The 18024-nt window shown below is 36.6% G+C and overlaps 1 protein-coding gene across 12 annotated transcripts in view; it reads left to right on the top strand.

Moving 5' to 3' along the window:
• Window positions 1–18024, top strand: part of LOC141455712 (pseudouridylate synthase RPUSD2-like) — an 880316-nt gene that overhangs the window by 341917 nt on the left and 520375 nt on the right. For 8 of the 12 annotated variants that reach the window (XM_074130994.1, XM_074130993.1, XM_074130992.1 and 5 more), the window contains exon 2: window positions 11705–11746. The exons of the other annotated variants lie outside the window; for them this stretch is intronic. In XM_074130994.1, coding sequence (XP_073987095.1) covers window positions 11705–11746 — 42 coding nt within the window. The remainder of the gene's footprint in view (window positions 1–11704; window positions 11747–18024) is intronic. 12 annotated transcript variants of the gene reach the window in all.

Here is an 18024-nt window from a genome sequence, read left to right as displayed (position 1 = left end):
GCAAACACCTCTCGGTAGTAATGTTGATTAATTATAATCGATATTTTCATCCGTTTTGGACGTGGAAAAGCGACCTGGGCGGTCATCATCTCCGACGTCTCCTCGGCCATCTTGGAAACGCTTGAACCACTCAAAAACTCGCGCACGTGATTAATATTCATCGCCATATACTTCTTTTAATAAAATATAAGTTTCAGTAGCGGTTTTATGTGAAATTTCACGACAATTCGTTGCTCTACTACATGCGTAGTATCATGTTCTCGGCAAAACTAACACCTTTTACAAAACGACGGTTCCGGTCAGACAGATTTCTCCACAAGCACGTGAGACGCTGCAATCGAAAGAAAAGGCTTTACGCTGCACACAGCTGTCGGTCGTTAGGATTTAGCGCATGCATAGTTCTTCTGTAGCAGCATCAGTCTTGTTATTTAATAGCAACACATCGTATCCTTTACGGCCGTAAATAATTACGTACTTCGGTTGGTTGGATTATCGGAACGAACAGTATATTCATGATACAGAAATTGAAATATCGGCAACACATTAGAGCTAGGAAAAATACGTCGATTGCATAACTCAACCAACAACAATTACTATAGAGGCAATGTGACAATGTAACCTTAATTTTTTTAAATTTTTTATTCTAAATAATTGTTATTCAACAACCATGTTAAGAGGATGTAGCCAATCTATCGAAACTGGACGGTTCACTGTTACCGATATTTTCTTGTGCATTATGTATGAAGGACGATATCTCCTTTATACTGTTGCCCCATAAATGGAACAAGGGTAACAGGGGTACTAGAAGTAAGCAATTTGGTTTTCCTGCTTCAAATCTTCCACCTTTAATCCAAGATCAAAGATAGTATTCTCGCTGTAAGAGTATAGAGGAATTTTTTGTGGGTTCACTTTCTTTGTGGGATAAAGTATAAAGTAATAAAGAATGTATAATAGGGTATAAAATAATACTATAAAGAGACTTGAATAGAATTTTTAGAGTCTCTCGGAGGAATTGATCTAAGAAATAAAAGGAGATCTACGTATTTTTTTTTGGTTAATGATTTAAGGAGGGTCAACATCTGAGGTTGTTGGCGCCCGGAGGTTTATTCAGTGCACTGCCGGCCTCCAGACAGTGTTCTCTCGATACAGACAACAATCACCGGACAGTGAGCTGTAAGAAGCTCCTAAAAAGAGCCGGGTCCTTCGCGTGGGAATCCAATACGCTAACCGTAAAGCTAATCCCTTTCCTGAGATCTACGTATTATATTTAATTTGGTTTTCTTCGTATTATGAAGATGTAAAATTTTTAAACGAGTATTAGCTCCGCGTGGGAGAGAGTGAAAACCACTTTTCCTCACTCAGAGGAGAGATTATCAGTACATTGTACTGAAATGGTACATTAGAGAAAGTTCAGTGCACTCACCTCTCAGCTAATTCTTTCCTTCCGTTTCTTAAAGAAGTTTAGTTTAGTTACTTACTTGAAAAAGTTTAGTTTAAATCTCAATTTTCATTTCGCGGAAGGTAGTACATATTTAAATTGGAAATTCATTTATTAAGGTGGTGGCTTGATTATTGGAAAAGTCATGCTGGAGAAAAGTGATTGGAGTTTCCTGTAACTCTGTAAGGAAGGCGGAAAACAGAATGCGGATGCTGGATGAATAGATTAGTCTTGTTCCGATCGATATTGGTATAATATTTTATTATTATAGGAGAGTTGCTGTCTCCACTGTCACACAATAACTGACATGTTTTTTGGGATTACCATTTTTTTCTTTTTCTCCAAAGAGTTCTTACTAAATAAATTGTGGATCTTTTATAAAACACCAAAATTATCAGGAGAGCGTTGTATTGAATAAAATTATTAGTGCCATTGTTAGGTGAGAAAACTTAGCAGCTAAATAAAGTCTAGGAACCACATTCGTATCTCTCCTGCAAATATTATGCGACATTCCGGACTTCTCAACATAACGCCTCACCAGGAACCCCCCATACCAGACTCAAACGGCACGACCATGACTTACCTTAGGGAATGATCAAGAAGACTACTCTACAAAAGATCAAAATTGTCTCTGATGTACAAAAAGAAACTCTACACAGCCCTACTAGCCCCTAATCTGGACATACGGACTTGAATGGACGGTCTACTGCAAAGCGTTCCAATCTCAACCCCATCAAATCCCTTCAATCTAAAATCCTACTTACCATCATTAACACTTTATTCTAAGTTAGCAATCGAACTATCCACGCTGACCTAAAAATCCCTTTTGCCCTTGACCTAGCCTAAATCCCCGTTACACCGAATTTCATTCCATAGTTGCCCAACACTTCAATCCGCTCATACAGAACCTGTCCCAGACTACTCTTCCCTCGAATCCTCCCCGAAGACTGAAGGGTCAATGGCCTTGCGATCGTCTTATCAGAAATAGACATCTTTCGAATTCACTTCGTAGGTATCCTGAATTAGTCAACTCATGATAGTCATCGGTTTAATTCTTTTCATTTGTATTTTATGTGTTAAAGGTAATCATATTTACTTCATGCCAAAAGGCAACTTTTTGCTTAAAGAATGTAAAAAAGAAGTCCAATTTAGATGGTTCATTTGAATGAATTAGATAAAGGAATTTTGATTGGCTTATTGAATGTATTGTCGATTATGCCAAATTTTCTAAATTGAGTCCCTTTCAAATGCAGTGTGTCTGAATCAATTAGTAAATATAAGAACGTGTGGAATAGAACTATCCGTTTATAATGAAGTGAATTTGCAAGTACAACTAAACTTTATAGATAGGAAATTTATGTTGAGCCATTCTAGGCGAGAATATACGAGGGTCGTTTGATAAGTCCGTGCAAAGTCAGAGAGATAGCACCACTGGCGCGTATCGAGGTTATGTTTAGTTAGTAGCATCTCTTGGAAGAACACACACCATGTTTCAGCCAGATCGGTCTATTTCTTTGTGTTTGGCATTCGTTTGAATCGAGGAAGTCGAGTGATTTTCAAAAAATGGACGAAAAAGAATTTCGTGTGTTGATTAAACACTACTTTATGAAAGGCAAAACGCCTCAGGAGACTAAAGAGAAGCTTGATAAACATTATGGTGACTCTGCACCTTCGATTAGAACAGTTTATAAGTGGTTTCAAAATTTTCGGAGTGGCCATATGGGCACAAGTGACGCTGAACGTTCTGGACGCCCTGTCGAGGTTACTACTCCAGAAATCATTCATAAAATCCATGATATGGTGATGGATGACAGAGGAGTGAAGGTGCGTGAGATTGCCAGTGCTGTGGGCATCTCGAATGAACGGGTACATAATATTTTGCATCAACATTTGGACATGACAAAGCTATCCGCAAGATGGGTGCCGCAATTGCTCACGCTTGACCAAAAACGAAATCGTGTAAGGATGGTTTGCAGCTGTTCCAGAAGAATCCGCAGGACTTTAAGCGTCGTTTCGTCACTGTGGATGAAACATGGATACATTTCTACACTCCTGAGACCAAAGAACAATCTAAACAATGGGTTACCAAGGGGGAATCTGCGCCAAAAAAGCAAAGACCGTTCCTTCGGCCGGAAAGATTATGGCGACTGTCTTTTGGGATTTGCAAGGAATAATCCTCATCGACTATCTGGAAAAGGGAAAAACTATTACAGGTGCACATTATTCATCGTTATTGGACCGTTTGAAAAACGAGCTGCAAGAAAAACGCCCACGATTGGCCCAGAAAAAAGTCCTTTTCCATCACGACAACGCACCAGCTCACACCTCAGCAGTTGTGGTCGCAAAATTAATGGAAATAGGGTTCCAACTCGTTTCACATCCCCCCTATTCTCCAGACTTGGCTCCCTCGGACTACTATTTGTTACCCAATATGAAGAAATGGCTGGCGGGAAAAAGATTTTATTCAAACGAGGAGGTGATTGCAGAAACGAATGGCTATTTTTCAGACTTGGACGAATCCTATTATTCGGAAGGGATCAACAAACTAGAGCAGCGTTGGACGAAGTGTATAAGCCTAAAAGGAGACTATGTTGAAAAATAAAAAAGGTTTACCCCAAAAAATTAAGTAGTTTTTATTTTTGGACGGACTTTTCAAACGACCCTCGTAATATAGTTACGTATGTCACTAAAGAGGAGTAATTTCATCCAATTATTGATTATAGAATAGTGATTAGATAAGTCGGGTGTGGGTTTTTCAATTAATTTTCACGAATTTTAATTTAAGTAGCACGCATGATTGATGACTGTATTCTTGACCGGTTTTGGTCTTATATCCATCAAACGTAGTTTCATCAGTTTTGTAATGAGATTTCGACTTCACTTATGTTTTTGTCTCGCACTACATTTGTTGACTCTGATTTTTATTTTGGCTATTCTAGAACAAGGTTCTCGGTCGTGCAAAGAAGAGGCATACTGTGCTCGTCTCATTTACAAGTCGGGTAATCGGAATAATGGACACAGACGGTTTTTAAAAGTAGTTGTATGTAATTCTGAAACGGAAATTAGAATATTTTGCCGTTTTAGGATTCTTTGATTTGCGAATCGCAGAAAGTATTAACCTTATTATTTATTTAACCTTTCTGATCAATGCCGTCATGATTTTTTTTTTTAGAAAACAACTACGTTTTTTCAAAAAATTCATATGCTTACCTTGCACATCTAATTGTACAGTCTTTTTAAAAACTTTTTCGCTGAAAATGGTTCTTAACAACAATTCCAGGCCAGAGATGTGGTTAAACCTCCTTTAAAGTTTCATTGTAAGGTGATGAAAGCACTTGACTACCTTGACAATACTAATGGGAATTCACGTAACTACTACTGCTAACTACTAGATGGGCGCGACAACCCTATTATTGAGTTCTGGTTTCCTTAAGTACGTCCAACAGCTGGGGAGGGTCTTGTGCAATTGCCATCGAGTTCCGCACTCCGATCAAACGCTCCACATCCTCTCTCAGTCTATCCTTCTAAGCCTTGGCCAACCAACTCCTCTCTCTCTCTCTCTCAATCAACAGCTTGTTTGAGAGTTCAACCTTGGCGATCCGGGTAATCTAGCTTGACGAAGTCATCCAGTTTGCATGACGTTCGGATCTTGATAGAGATGATACAACTTCAAGTTATTCCTTCGCCTTCAAACTTATCCATCTATTGCTCTTATTTCTATAAATCTTCCTCTTCATAGCTTTGAGATTCCCTTCATGTAGTTCAGTAAAAGTTTATGTTTCAGAGCTTCCTACTGTCTTGTTTTTGGTACCTCAGGAAATAAGTCGACTTTTTATGTCTTTTGAGGCCGAAGTGTTATGTATTTGCATTTAAATTGTGTCCTTTGGTAGTAGTCGACATATTATCTCAGTACACTTCTAGACACGATTCTAATTTTTAAGGTATTATTACTTCGAATAATTGGTTTTATTATAACACGTGAGCGTTATAAGTTAACATGTAAATAACCTTCCAATTAAATAACAGAAAAACAGTTTACGGAAGAGCCATTTAACTGGATAAATTTTCTGGTTTTAACCACTTTTTCACAATCACAATTTCTAAGATCCATGATAAACTTCTTTTCAAAATTTTCGGTAAATGTTCGGGCCAGATGTATTTAGGGTGAAGGGACCAGTAATTGACTGCTTAAGAAAAAATTCGAGTTTAAGATAGAATAACTTCCGTTATTTTGGCTCCAGGTGTAGGTTGTAAAATTGTACCGTTCCAGTAGGATGTATTTAATTTTATTAATATTTTAAAAGCAGTAAATTCGATCTTTATGTCAACCAAAAATGATTTTTTTTGGAAGTATGTCAATGAACCAGTAATTGACATACCGAATTTTCGGTGGAACCAGTGTTTGACATGGGGTGGGACCAGTAATTGACATACAAATACATTCATGAAACGACATAAGGTATGCATTCAAAATCACTTTTAAATCTAAATAAATCACTTAAATCACCTAAATCACTTTTTCAATTGGATTTATAACAAAAAATAGTCTTATTCATAATTAATTACAATCAGTTTTTAAATAGGCAAACCTAAATAATCTAATATTTTTTCAACTTTACCCTTTTTTATGCAGCTTTTGACGATCAACCCTTACACAACTGTACTACCGGTAACATCACAAACATCACAAAGTCACCAACTCTCCACGTATGTTTGATTTCGCACCTGGTACTTCTCTTGAGTGAGCTTCATTTTTCCTCTGGCCGTTTTCTTTGATGGAATTCTATGGTTTAGCCATTTCCTCCCTTTCTTCTTTGTCTTGTGGCTAGGACCCAAAACTGAGGGAGAATGAGAGATTTTCCAACTCCGTTACGTGGGCGTCGTTTTTATTAGTCACGTAGGCCTCGGAAGCTGTTCGGCGATCACGACTATTCCAGTTTGTTGTTCATACATTGTTGTTCTCTACAGAATAATCATTCTGCATGCCCTCTTGAAATAAGGCGTACATTTGCTAATTCATTAATTTAAACATATTTTGTTGGAAGTTTTACTATTTATTTTATGTTGCCGATATTTTTTTATCAATGATTTTATTTTACAATGTATTGAATTTTTAATTATAATAAAATTTACCAACCTATCTTATCATTTTCCCTGGAAGTCAATCACTGGTCTCAAACAAAAAAGCTGTAGGACTAGTAATTGACATACATGTCAATTACTGGGCAGGTTGCCGTTTCAAGGACCAGTGATTGACAGCCCCATTTTAATCCTCAATGCTTCTTATAATTAAAAAAAAAACTACATAAATGAAATCTACAAGTAATACTAATTATAACAGAACATTGATAACCACACGAATATATGAACAAATAAACGAAAAATAAGAAAAAAGGAAAATTATTTTCTTATCAATCCTCCTTAGCAACGGCTTGTTTTTTCCTTGATTTTGAACTTTTAACACAAATAACCTTCCACTGATACCAAGGAACCTTCCAATAATTAATATTTTTCTGGAACTGCTGCCCAAAGGCTTCTCAATAACGAAATTGAAAGAATCACCACTAAAAACGGCTCATATCCCTTATAATACCAGTTTATTTCTGGTATGTCAATTACTGGTGCCCAGTCAATTACTGGTCCCTTCACCCTAATTTGAGAGGATATTTGTGGCCGAACATTATCTAGCCAGAATAGAAGTTTGTTTTTTGGTGAAATAATTTCGCTGTAAATGTTTCTGCTGCTTATTTATTAAGTTAAACAAATTTCAATCAGTTTATAAGTGGCCGGTGATTACCTCTTAAATATCCACCTTGATGCTAACCAGATGTGTTCTAAAAATATTGCAACTAATGTGGGTTGTAGTATGCATATTCTGTTGGTTATGCATGGCTATGACGTCCCCTCTCTTTACGCTACAGTTTGCAAATCTTCCAATTCAACTTACAATTGTCGCTAGTTTACTTCTGTTTCTATAGTAGAAAAAGTGGATGTACGGCAATTGTGACTAATATTTTCAACATAGCTTTTCTATCGGAAATAGTTTTACTGAAAAATATGTTTTGAGTCCGTAGAATACAAAAAGAAAAGTGTTTAAAGATGTTGGTCCATATGTAGGCTTGGAAAAATGAGGAAACCGAAGTGTATTTTATTTTTAGGTATTATCAGAAAAAATTTTCACATTCCATTTTTTCGTGCTGATTTTGTGTTTCCCCGGAATTAAAATTTGATATTTCGTCTACCTAAACTTGTCACGAAGACCGTCCATAACCAATATTATTATTATTATTGTTTTATATTTTGTCGAAACCAGCCAACTAGCATTAACTACCTGTAACTTGAGCGAGCTTGTGTCTACAGGACCGCAATAATAAGGAAAAAAATAACAATTGACAACTCTCTTCTCTATAAGCTGAGAGTTTTTTGTTTCACTTTTTTCTTCTGATTTTAAACTCTGTAAGGGGGATATAGAATAATTTCATCCGCCCACAAGCTTCACCACAGTTGTGCGTCTGGAACGGGGCAGTGGTATTACGGGTTTTTCTAAATTGGATTCTTTAGTTCCGTAGATTATAACTTCTTCTTTTTTCTAGAAGACTGTTGCTAATCCTGATTCTAATTTTTATAGGTCTTTTAATGCCAGGCGGGTAATCCAGTTTTAGCTACTATTATTCATTTATTTGAAGTAAGTTTTATTTGGACTTAAGCGGAATCTTATATTAAGAATTGCACGATTGAGAATATTTTGTCCTGTCTTTTCGGTAGATTAAAGTTAGTATTAATTATTCTTTTTCTTCAGCCCTTTTGCTTATCAGCGTCGAAGTTTAGCTACATTAGGCCTTTATGATTTATCGAAGTTCTTTATCCGAGAATCCCCTACAATTGATGACTTGGCCTGATCTTCTTTTTTCAACAGCAATTGCTTAATAAACTCCAAATGGTGATCCATTCTTGATTAGCCTTAACATTTATCTTCCATAAAGTATCCAATGTTGGCACTACTCCCCAATGTCTATTACATGGCTTTTATACATGTAATTACTTCTCATTTGAGAACTTCGTTCGATTTCATGATTGCATTCTGATTGGATTCTTAGAACTCGTTGTAAGGTCCATCCAAGTCATAAGCGAATAGAAACATTTGGTCTCATTTACAGAGATTAATCTTTTACTCTGGATGTTCTTTTAGGCTGTACCCATTTTCTAGTTTAAATGGACCCAATACTTTTGGTTATAAAGAAACTTTCTTAACTTTTGCCCAAACTACGACCAAAACAACAATCCACACAACATATTCGCCACTTTTACTTACATCGGATACATACAAATTATGTAACCTTTCCAAAAAATTAATAATAATAAACAGTAATAACATTATTAATAATAATAACAGTAATAGCAATAACTGTATTATTGTCTGATTTAGTTATAAGTTAATTAAATTAAAGGAAAACATATTATTAAACAAATTGCGACGACCATATGTTTCCAGTTAGTTATAATGAAATAAACAATGAGTTATACATTTTTTTAACATTGGAATCTTTATTTTGTACTTACTGTAATAACAATAATATTAATGTATTATTAGAGAAGAGAGTAGCGTATTGGATTCCAACGCGGAGGTCCCGGGTTCGAATCCAGCTGCTGGGCCTTAGATTTTCTCTTCCTAGGAGCTTCTTTACGAGGGTCGTTTGAAAAGTCCGTGCAAAGTCAGAGAGATAGCACCACTGGCGCGTATCGAGGTTATGTTTAGTTAGTAGCATCTCTTGGAAGAACACATACCAAGTTTCAGCCAGATCGGTCTATTTCTTTGTGTTTGGCATCCGTTTGAATCGAGGAAGTCGAGTGATTTTCAAAAAATGGACGAAAAAGAATTTCGTTTGTTGATTAAACACTACTTTATGAAAAGCAAAACGCCTCAGGAGACTAAAGAGAAGCTTGATAAACATTATGGTCACTCTGCACCTTCGATTAGAACAGTTTATAAGTGGTTTCAAAATTCACGCTTCACCAAAAACGAAATCGTGTGAAGTGTTGCAAGGACGGTTTGCAGCTGTTCCAGAAGAATCCGCAGGACTTTAAGCGTCGTTTTGTCACTGTGGATGAAACATGGATATATCACTACACTCCTGAGACCAAGGAACAATCTACTAGTAAACAATGGGTTACCAAGGGGGGAATCTGCGCCAAAAAATGCGAAGACCGTTCCTTCGGCCGGAAAGATTATGGCGACTGTCTTTTGGGATTCGCAAGGAATAATCCTCATCGACTATCTGGAAAAGGGTATAACTATTACAGGTGCATATTATTCATCGTTATTGGACCGTTTGAAAACCGAGCTGCAAGAAAAACGCCCACGATTGGCCCACAAAAAAGTCCTTTTCCATCACGAAAACGCACCAGCTCACACCTCAGCAGTTGTGATCGCAAAATTAATGGAAATAGTGTTCCAACTCGTTTCACATCCCCCCTATTCTCCAGACTTGGCTCCCTCGGACTACTATTTGTTCCCCAATATGAAGAAATGGCTGGCGGGAAAAAGATTTTATTCAAACGAGCAGGTGATTGCAGAAACGAATGGCTATTTTTCAGACTTGGACAAATCCTATTATTCGGAAGGGATCAACAAACTAGAGCAGCGTTGGACGAAGTGTATAAGCCTAAAGGAGACTATGTTGAAAAATAAAAATGGTTTACCCCAAAAAATTAAGTAGTTTTTATTTTTGCACGGACTTTTCAAACGACCCTTGTTACAGACAACACTGTCCGGTGATGGACAGTGTTGTCTGTAACGAGAGAATATTGTCTGGAAGCCGGCAGTGCGCTGAAAAAAGCTCCGGGCGCCAATAACCTCAGATGTTTGACGCGCCTTGATTTGCATATTTTACAGAAAAAGAAAAAAATAACCCAAATAAACACCCACTGCGTAGTCTAAACAAGACTAAAGTTATAAATAAATAAATAAAACTTCATTAATTAATTTCACTAAATCGTATTAACTTCTTTCTTCTCAAAATGTCTTTAAACATTTAATTTAAAAAAAAATTAAATTGTTTATTATTCCATTTTGTTGTAAGATATGGTGTAATAGTGGAACTTTACTACTGGAGAGATTGTTTAAAGTGATACTTAGAGTTGCTCTCTCCAAAGAATAAAAATGGAAGGTATTTTGTTTGTTGGTAAATATCAATTTCATATAAGAGTTTATACCGCGAATATAGTGTTCCTCTTAAGAAGAGTAGTAAAAATTAAAGTACGATTACAGTACTTATCGCTAAAACAGCAAGGAGAAATCAAAATCGTACAAATACAACACGATTGCAATACTTCCCTGGCGACTTCTTCTTTCTTCCTAATTTTATGAAAATATGGGGAAGAGTTAAAGGGCTATTATTTAATAATATAGTTTAAGATGGGGGTCTTCTTACATGGGGGGGCAAATTCCCTTTCTAAAAAATTTGTGTGCGTCGAGATCCCTAAAAGCCATATCTTCGTAAAATTTCAAATTGACTGACATCTTATTCATGAAAATCTGTCCGCATGTTTAGTCGCTAAGTGGTTTACAAAAAATTTAACTAAAAACTGTGGCTGTGTCATGAACAAGGCCATGTGTTGTACGTGAACACGTCTACGTAACGGGTTATATTTTTTATATAAAATATTTTTATTTATGTATTTAGGATGAAATCAAGGAAACAAATAGCTGCTGCCAAATGTGTCTTCATAATCGACGATCGAACACAATCTATGCCTATACAGTCCGTTGTCGATGTAGAAGCGATTTCGTGATCACTTGCATAATTTCAACCGCCCCAGCTGCAGATGTACTGACACCGTCGTTGATCCGCTCGGCCGCATCCATTCTTTTACGTTCCCGGCATGAAAATACAGTTACAAATAAGGATTTGTCCTATATTTTCAAGAAAATTTGGGAATTTTATCTTTTACAGAAAAAAAAATTGTCAAAGTTAAGTGTTTTTTAACTTAACGTTTTTTCGGGCACTTTTAGACGATGAACGCTTATAGATCAGCCTTTCATAGGTTTACTACATACCTCTAAGGATCATTATCACATTCCTCACCTTTTAATTCCATATGTGTAAAAAATCTTCCGGATTCGAGAAATCCAGAATTAAAAATGTAAATATGTTAGGTTATCCGAACTCCAACTCACTCAGTTACTTACTTCCTGTGCATAATGTTTATTTTGTTAATAATTCATTATAACTTTTGTTACATATTAATTATAAATTTATATTCCAGGTGAGTGGACCCTTCCCAGAGCAGGAATTGCGATCGCACTTGGTAAATATTTTTTGTTTAGTTACTTTATTATTATTATTGTAATTAACTGGAACAAACTGGTGACCAGATTTATTTACTGAATTAATCTAAGTTCTGAGATTCTGAATTATTTTTAAACGCTCAAAATGATAACATAGAGGGTCGTTTGAAAAGTCCGTGCAAAGTCAGAGAGATAGCACTACTGGCGCGTATCGAGGTTATGTTTAGTTAGTAGCATCTCTTGGAAGAACACACACCAAGTTTCAGCCAGATCGGTCTATTTCTTTGTGTTTGGCATTCGTTTGGATCGAGGAAGTCGAGTGATTTTCAAAAAATGGACGAAAAAGAATTTCGTGTGTTGATTAAACACTACTTTATGAAAGGCAAAACGCCTCAGGAGACTAAAGAGAAGCTTGATAAACATTATGGTGACTCTGCACCTTCGATTAAAACAGTTTATAAGTGGTTTCAAAATTTTCGGAGTGGCCATATGGGCACAAGTGACGCTGAACGTTCTGGACGCCCTGTTGAGGTTACTCTTCCAGAAATCATTGATAAAATCCATGATATGGTGATGGATGACAGAAGAGTGAAGGTGCGTGAGATTGCTAGTGCTGTGGGCATCTCGTATGAACGGGTACATAATATTTTGCATCAACATTTGGACATGACAAAGCTATCCGCAAGATGGGTGCCGCGATTGCTCACGCTTGACCAAAAACGAAATCGTGTGAAGTGTTGCAAGGACGGTTTGCAGCTGTCCCAGAAGAATCCGCAGGACTTTAAGCGTCGTTTCGTCACTGTGGATGAAACATGGATACATTACTACACTCCTGAGACCAAAGAACAATCTAAACAATGGGTTACCAAGGGGGAATCTGCGCCAAAATAGGCAAAGACCGTTCCTTCGGCCGGAAAGATTATGGCGACTGTCTTTTGGGATTCGCAAGGAATAATCCTCATCGACTATCTGGAAAAGGGTAAAACTATTACAGGTGCATATTATTCATCGTTATTGGACCGTTTGAAAACCGAGCTGCAAGAAAAACGCCCACGATTGGCCCACAAAAAAGTCCTTTTCCATCACGACAACGCACCAGCTCACACCTCAGCAGTTGTGGTCGCAAAATTAATGGAAATACGGTTCCAACTCGTTTCACATCCCCCCTATTCTCCAGACTTGGCTCCCTCGGACTACTATTTGTTCCCCAATATGAAGAAATGGCTGGCAGGAAAAAGATTTTATTCAAACGAGGAGGTGATTGCAGAAACGAATGGCTATTTTTCAGACTTGGACAAATCCTATTATTCGGAAGGGATCAACAAACTAGAGCAGCGTTGGACGAAGTGTATAAGCCTAAAAGGAGACTATGTTGAAAAATAAAAAAGGTTTACCCCAAAAAATTAAGTAGTTTTTATTTTTGCACGGACTTTTCAAACGACCTCGTACATCCTCTCCAATTAATCGTGAGTGTAGAAACCCAACTGATATCTTTGTACCTCTCATAATTCTGTGGGTCTCTGCTTATTACAAGCAAGATTAATTTACTTTAAAGAGTAAAATTTACGACGGATAAAATCTGCGAAACTAGGATTCTAATACAGAGGGAAAATTATTATACAAAAATTGTATATATGATTTATTATTAATCTAAATCAGAAGAAATTGAAATTTATTTCTGCAAGATTGTTGTTACATTTAAATATGGTACATGATTGCTCAATTATTTGAATGGATAAGGGCCCTTCAAGGATAAAGATACCAGTGGTATCAGTCTATTATTAAACTGCTCTCATAATAAGACTAGATTGCGAGGCCTACTTCTCTTCAATCTCCTTGGAGGATTACCTGGTATTACTAAAAAAATTAAGGTGTTCGATTAAAGTATTAGGACGAGCTGCAGTATGGGAATGAAATTTGAGAATACGAGTTTTTGCCAGATCATTGACTAATGGAATTTGGTGAACATAATGGCAAGCGAGGTTAGATATAAAAATGAAGCATTAAGAATTTTCCTAAGTATTTTTGGACTGTAATGTCTGGAGGCGTAGTGAGTTGGAACGCTTAGTCGATCCCCATACTTCGATGCCGTATGACCAAATAGGTCGCAGTAACAGTAGATATAAGAGTCTTTTGTTATGTACTAGGTTGAGTTTAGATCGTTTGTCAAGTAGTCTGGCGAGAAGTTTGTAGCGTTGGTTAGTTTCTTGTCTTTTCAGCCTAGTATGGGGATTCCATGTCAACCGTTTGTCTAAACGTAGCGTACTTAACGTCCACAGTTGGTATAGGAGTTTATTTGATGAAGATCATGTACGAGTATTTTGATTTGGTAAGGTTAGTTTTGCTTAACCATTTAATAATAATAATAATAATAATAATAATATTTATTTTACATATGAAATATTTACAAATTACAAAATGAAAATATTGTACGACTTGGAAAATCCGACAGCCGGAGTCGATGTTACTATAATACAAAGAGAAAAGAAAAACAAATAAACCAAAAAATAATAATAGTGATAATAAACAAAAAATATAACCGACCTAGAAATAAAAATAAAACGAAATAACCAATATATAACAGAATTATAAATTAATAATTAAACTCCTGAACCAGCTGATAACGATAAGACCAGGCATGGCGAGCATATTTAATAAGAGGTTGACAATTTCGCGTTTCATTTAGGAAAGAAATCAATTGTTCTCTCGTAAGTACTGAACGTCCGAGATAGAGTCTCCGGATTTCAGAAAGAATTGAGCAGTTACCAAGAAAGTGAACCACGTCCTCAATGCACCTTGAATTACAAAGAGAACAAAGTTCAATCTCCCTAGGCAGCCATGGCGTATGATTCAGGTAGACAAGCTCACATCTTAACTTAAAGATCCAGCGGAGTTCAGTTAGAGTTAGACCCAAGGAATGATTCTCATTCAAGTGACAAAGGTTAAATGAGTGGTCAAGTTCTCTGTATAAAAGGAAGCGGGACAAGAGAGAGACGCGGTCCAGAAACCCCCGACGATGAGCTGCTTTCATCTTAATCAACAGGGAGGCTAATTGATCCTTCCACGTAGGTATATTTTCCACAGAGGCCACAAAATCGCAGGAATACTGCTTAACCATTTTTTAAGAGGTGGATGTGCATTTGAAGAGCCTTTGTTGCGGGTAAGAGAAGATAGGATTGCAGTATCACCTGCAAACTATTTCGAATTCCCAGTGCAACAGAACCAGCAGTTTCTATGCAATCTCAGACATCATTAGCTGAGTTATTCACCAAGAAAACTGATGCACCTCTTCGTGTTTAACTCTTAAATTTCATCAGTTTATTTTAAAAAAACGTTCACAACTTTGCCCATAATTGCGAACTACCAAGTAATTATTTCTGTGTAATTTAGTGTAATAAAATGGAAAACTAAAAGTTTTAGTAATAATTAAACTGTTGTAATAGTTTATTTGGATAGTTAGTGACTGATGAAACAGTATAATGTTAGATGACTGACTACATGCAACGTCATAAACTAATCGCACACTACCGTCAAACATTAATAACTTTGGAAATTATTAGTAATTAATAGTTAGTGGGATGGTTGGTACTTCTTGGTTCGATCTACTCCCTTGCGATTGCAGTGATGAGAGAGTGCTTTGTGTAACTTAGTGCCAGTTTACATTGCCATGTGCACACTATGTAAACTTAGTTAAGTTCTCCTAAGTAAGGCGGCTAACTAAGTTTTCACCTATTAATGTTAGTATTATTGGTGAAAAAATATTTCTTCGGATTTTCGTTATTTCATCGTTAATGGTTCTAGTGATTTTGTTTATTTAAACTTTTACAATATTAAGATTTATAGACCGGAGGAAATCCTTCTTAATTTTCCCAGTTATTAGTGGAGGTAAAGGAATTCCATCTAAGACATCTTTACATAGAATAAATTGGTTTAGAAAGCCAAGATATTTTTTTTTAATTTTGAACTGTATATATTAATACAGGTACAATAATCACTACAAAAAATGAAGTGTCTCAGGAGATTGGAGCAACGTTGATGGCAGGAAATAGGTGCTCTGTAGCACTTCACAATGTTTTAAAAAGCAAGACGGTTTTGAGAGAAATCAAGATAAACATTTACAAAACCGTAATAAGAACTGTAGTGACCTATGCAGCCGAAACCTGGGTGTTAACGAAAGAGCAGGAGGAAAGATTAAATACCTGGGAAAGAAAGGTTTTAAGAAAAGTATATAGTCCTGTAAGAAGTGGTGACGGGTGGAAAATGAGATCCAACTCAGAATTGAGGGAGCTCTGCCATAACCGGATATAGTGGGAGTGGTAAAAGCCAGTAGCCCAAGAAAGCAATGGATTGTCACCCAGGTGGTAGAAGATTGAGGGGCAGGCCGAGATTGAGATGGAGGAGGATGTCCGTAGATTGGGTATTAGATGGCGTATTAAGGCCCAAGACAGGGAGGTTTGGAAGGAGATTGCCGAGGAAGCCAAGGGTCGCCATGGCCCGAAAAAAAAAGAATACAATAGCCAAAAATGATGGCAAAATACAAAATAATTTGCATACCCATTTACCATACCAGGCATCAGCGTGCGTGTGAATAGCCTTCATCCAGTGTTGGTAGCCGCTGGTTGGCCACCAGAGCCACATGACAGCCAACCTAGAGGGGCTGTCAAGCAGATAGAAGATCGCAGGGTCTTCTCGAATGATGTATTTAATATTTATTTCTATCATACTCGAAGAACTGTAAAAGCATATCTTCTTGTCGGAAGAGAGATAAAGTAATAGTAAAAACCATTTAAAAATTTAGTCACGTTCAAAGAAAATACAGGGCATTCGAAAAGAATTTGCCTGAATTGCGTCCTTCTTGTTTAGTTTGCACTTATCTGCTATATAATCTAATAATTATACTATAGATACTCCTCTGTCAAACTTAACCGGCTAGCTTCTTTGTAACATGTATGATTTTTCTTTGTAGTATGTATTAAAGGAACAGTTCATGACAGAATTCACGATAGTACAGACCAGGGGACAGCAAACTACTGGCCCGTGGCACCAGTTTATCAGGCCCGCCTACGGTACATGAATTTGCTTGATGAAATTTATGAAAGACGTGACTTTACGATACAATTTTAATTTAAATATTATATTTAGAATACTAGGAGATCTTCACACGTGCGTTGACCTCCTGGCTGCCACTTTCTGCTTTAAATTTACTATTTTCCATTTTAAATTATTGTATCTAGATTAACTTGTATATTGTAATGTTTGCTTATTTCGCACCATCCGAGGATTTTAATTATGTTTATAATTCAATGAAAGCAATTCTCTTGATTGGATACAGCAATTTCAGATAAAACATTGATGATATCTTTAAAGCCAAACGTCAGTTTCACAAATCTCACTAACGTATTTTGGCTGCTTAATTTGTGAGATTCAAATTTATGCACCCTAGGTCTTTTTTTGCCAACATCACCTTCTTTGATAACTTTTTTTAGTAAAAATAAGTATTGTATATTGGTTGTGCTTGTTTTTTTGCATTGTATCGCCACTCAATAACCCCAAATTTTATATTGTATTTAGAGACTGGTGTGGACTTATTCGAGGTGTTTACCCTGAGACTGCATTTCAAATATTGTCTAAAAGTTTTGAATCTACCTGAGTACCGTCTTCCTAGAATACTTGCATTGGAAGTAATTAAACGTAAAGTATTCTGGTTTGAACACTGGATCAATCTTTTTGACAAATATTCTACTGGTTTCTTCCCCTCAGTTGAGAATATGCATCTATGGAGTGGTCAGTTGCCTGTTCTGTTGGATGCTGTTAGGCTGGCGCATCGGGAAGAGTGTGTAGAAAAAGCCAGATCGTCGACAAAGTTTTTGTTCTATAAAAAACTAAACTTCTCGTTAAATCTTTTTTCTTTTGAGCGAGATTCCCAGGCCAACTCTTACCCATTAAAAGATCTTTGCTGGTTTTTTAAATTGAGAGGAGAGTTGTTGTTTTTAAACTGTACTCCTTGGGTCGAAAGGCAAATTGAACTCTGCTCTTTATGTAATTTGAATGTTAGGGAAGATATTATGCATTTTTTTGGCAGTGTGCCCCATACTGTCAGAATTTCGAACAAGGTATCCGGGTGCGTCTACCTTTTCTGAGGCTGAGATGGTCACTTTACTAAACCCTTTTAATAAAAATTTAATTATATTTGCTAGTCGTGCATGGCAGTACCGATATTTCCTTGTCCAAGAATTTAATTATTAAATTGCTGGAATATTGCATATTTCTGTTTTTTCTTGTTTTATTTTATATCACT

The sequence above is a fragment of the Rhodnius prolixus genome, unplaced genomic scaffold, assembly GCF_049639745.1.
Source record: "Rhodnius prolixus isolate KJV_2025 unplaced genomic scaffold, Rpr scaffold_4, whole genome shotgun sequence".
NCBI classification, from domain to species: domain Eukaryota; kingdom Metazoa; phylum Arthropoda; class Insecta; order Hemiptera; family Reduviidae; genus Rhodnius; species Rhodnius prolixus.
The sequence above is the reverse complement of the archived record's forward strand: the minus strand, read 5'-3'. Positions and strand labels throughout refer to the sequence as shown.